General features: G+C 43.1%; 1 protein-coding gene across 1 annotated transcript; it reads right to left on the bottom strand.

Annotated features, from left to right (window-relative positions):
- Positions 1 to 2171: 2171 nt before the first annotated feature.
- LOC138900377 (uncharacterized) lies at positions 2172 to 2615 on the bottom strand. Its single transcript, XM_070187115.1, has one exon. The coding sequence runs from the start codon at positions 2613 to 2615 to the stop codon at positions 2172 to 2174; it is 444 nt and encodes a 147-aa protein (XP_070043216.1).
- Between the last annotated feature and the right edge of the window lie 936 nt (positions 2616 to 3551).

Below are 3551 nucleotides of genomic sequence, written 5' to 3' on the forward strand. Positions count from 1 at the left end.
TGATATCTCCCCAAAATGGAGAGAAAATGGGCAAAATGGTTGTTTCCCGTTCTTTAAGCTTTCTGCCAAACATGCCTTTCGCACCTGCGGAGTTGTGGCCGCACCTGTGGCTTCACACCTGCGGAAAAAACCTCACAGGTGTGAGTTTCACTCGCCTGACCAGATTCACATCTGCGTGCATTACCTCGTACCTGCGCGTTCGCAGGTGCGCCCAAAATTCCGCATCTGTGGTCGATGGCCTACTCCTCTCCTTCGCACCTGCGACTGGTGGCTCGCACCTGCGGCTTCCCATGCGCAGGTGCAATCACACCAGAAGCTGGTAGTTTCAGCTCTTCTTCCAAATTCCAAATCCCAACAAGTTTAAAATCATAAAATATACTCGCTAGGACCCTCGAAACGTGAAAAATAACATCAAAACTAAGAATCGTACCCCAAACCAATTTGATTCAAATTAGAAATTTCAAATTCTTCAAAATTACTCCGAACACGCTGAAATATACTTATACTACTCGGAATGACACCAAATTTTGCGTGCAAGTCTTAAATCGCCATACGGAGCTATTCCTAGGCTCGAAATTCTAAACGGGCCTCAATTTCTCCAAAACCTACCTTAAGCCAAATTTCAAGAACCTTAAACCTCTAAATAGCTAGTTTTCACTATTAAGCGCCAAAACGCTCCCAGGTTGTCCAAAACCCGATTCGAACATACACCAAAGTCTGAAATCATCATACAAACCTATTGGAATCGTCAAATCCTGATTCTGGGATCGTTTTCAGAAAATGTTGACCAAAGTCAAACTTAGCATTTTAAGGCCAACTTAAGGAATCAAGTGTTCCGATTTCAACCCGAATACTTCAAAATCCCGAACCAACCATCCCTGCAAGTCATAAATTAATAAAAGAACATACATGGAATTTTATTTAGAGGAACGAGGTTCTAAAAGTCAAAATGATCGGTTGGGTCATTACATTCTCCACCTCTTAAACAAACATTCATCTTCGAACGAGTTTAGAATTGTATATGGTGTGTTGAATAAGTATGGATATCTGCTCCGCATGTCTTCCTCGGCCTCCCAAGTCGCTTCCTCGAGTAGTTGGCCCCTACACTGGACTTTTACTGCAGAAATCTTCTTGGACCTCAACTGGCGAACCTGCTTATCAACAATGGCAACTGGTTCTTCTTCATAACCCAAACTCTTATCTAGCTGAACTCTGCTGAAGTCTAACACATGTGGTAGATCGGCATGATACTTCCGGAGCATAGATACATGACATGATACTTTCGGAGCATAGATACATGAAAAACCAGATGAACTCCTGATAGACTAAGCGGCAAAGCAAGCTCGTAAGGAACCTCCCCAACTCATCTCAACACCTCAAATGGGCCAATAAACCTTGGGTTCAACTTCCCTTTTTTCCCAAATCTCATGATTCCCTTCATCGGCGAAACTTTCAAGAGAAATATTTCACCCACCATAAAAGATAAATCACGCGCTTTTTGATCCACATAACTCTTCTATCTGGACTGTGCTGTACGAAATCTCTCATGAATCAACTTTACCTTTTTCAAGGCATCCTTCACCAAATCAGTACCATATACCTTAGCCTCACCGGGCTCAAATCATCCGATGGGCGAACGACATCGCCGACCATATAAAGCTTCAAATAGAGCCATCTCGATGCTGGATTGGTAACTGTTATTATAAGAAAACTCGACCAAAGGCAAGAAATGATCCCACTGGCCTCCAAAGTCAATTACACATGCCTGAGCATATCCTCCAGAATTTGAACTGTTCACTCTGACTGCTCGTCGGCCTGCGGATGAAAGGCTATGATGAGCTCTACACGAGTCCCCAATTCACTATGTACTGCTTCCAGAAATGTGAAGTAAACTGAGGGCCTCTATCTGATATGATGGAAATTGGCACACCGTGCAACCGAGCTATCTCCTGAATATAAATCTGGGCCAACCTCTCTGAAGTATACATAGTCACAACCGGAACGAAGTGTGCCGACTTGGTCAACCTATCGATAATGACCCAAACTGCATCAAACTTCCGCAAAGTCCGCGGAAACCCAACTACAAAGTTCACAGTAATACGTTCCCATTTCCACTTCGGTATAGTCATCTGCTGAAGTAGGCCACCTGGCCTCTGGTGCTCATATTTAACTTACTGGAAATTTAAGGACCTAGCTACATACTTAACTATGTCCCTTTTCATTCGCCGCCACCAATAATGCTGCCTTACGTCACGATACATCTTCGTGGCACCTGGATGAATAGAATTTCGAGAACTGTGTGCCTCCTCTAGCATCTTTTTCCCTAGTCCATCCACATTAGGAACACATAGATGATCCTGGAGTCGCAGAATACCATCCGCGCCGACAGTAACTTCCTTGGCACCGCCCCGTAGTACCGTTTCTCGAAGAACCATTAAGTGTGGTTCATCATACCGGCGAGCCTTGATCTGCTCAAATAGTGAAGACTGTGCCACAACACATACAAGAATTCGGCTAGGCTCTGAAATATTCAATTTTACAAGTCTGTTAGCCAAGGACTGAATGTCCAAAGCTAATGGTCTTTCTTCTGCTGCAATAAAAGCCAAACTACCCATACTCTCCGCCTTTCTACTTAAGGTGTTTGCAACCACATTTCCTTTGCCCGGGTGATACAGGATAGTAATATCATGATCTTTTAGCAACTCAAGCCATCTGCACTAACTCAAATTCAGGTCCCTCTACTTGAACAAATGCTGCAAATCATGATGATCAGTGTAAACTTCACAAGACACCCCATAAAGATAATGCCTCCAAATCTTAAGAGCCTGAACAATTGCAGCTAACTCCAGATTACGTACCGGATAATTCTTCTCGTGAGGTTTCTGCTGACGTGAAGCATATGCAATAACTCGCCCCTCCTATATTAATACATAATCCAAACCAATGCGTGAAGCGTCACAATACACTGTATATATATCCCCAAACCGGAAGACAACACTAACATTGATGTTGTGGTCAATGTTCTCTTGAGTTTTTGAAAGCTCACTTCATAATCATCGGACTATCGAAACTAAGCACCCTTCTGGGTTAATTTGGTCAAAGGTGCTGCAATAGATGAAAAACCCTCCATGAACCGACGATAATAACCTACTAAACCTAGAAAACTCATGATCTCAGTCGCCGAAGTGGGACAATGCCAATTCTGAACTGCCTCAATCTTTTTGGGATCAACTTTAATGCCCTTGCCCGATACAACATGCCCAAAAATGCTACAGACTCTAGCCAGAACTCACATTTAGAGCACTTAGCATATAACTTTTATTCCCGCAAGGTCTGAAGCACCACTCTCATATGTTGCTCGTGCTCTTCCTTACTGCACGAGTAAATCAAAATATCATCAATGAAGACAATGACAAACGAATCAATATACGGCCTAAATACCTTGTTCATCAAATCCATAAATGCCACCAGGGCGTTAGTTAACCCGAAAGACATCACCATAAACTCATAATGACCATATCTAGTCCGAAAAGCAGTCTTCGGAACATCTG

This window comes from Nicotiana tomentosiformis, chromosome 10, assembly GCF_000390325.3.
Source record: "Nicotiana tomentosiformis chromosome 10, ASM39032v3, whole genome shotgun sequence".
Taxonomy (NCBI): Eukaryota; Viridiplantae; Streptophyta; class Magnoliopsida; order Solanales; family Solanaceae; genus Nicotiana; species Nicotiana tomentosiformis.

Excerpts from the sequence above, each read along its gene's own strand:
- LOC138900377 (XM_070187115.1), bottom strand. The coding sequence starts at position 2,615 with ATGGGTAGTTTGGCTTTTATTGCAGCAGAAGAAAGACCATTAGCTTTG.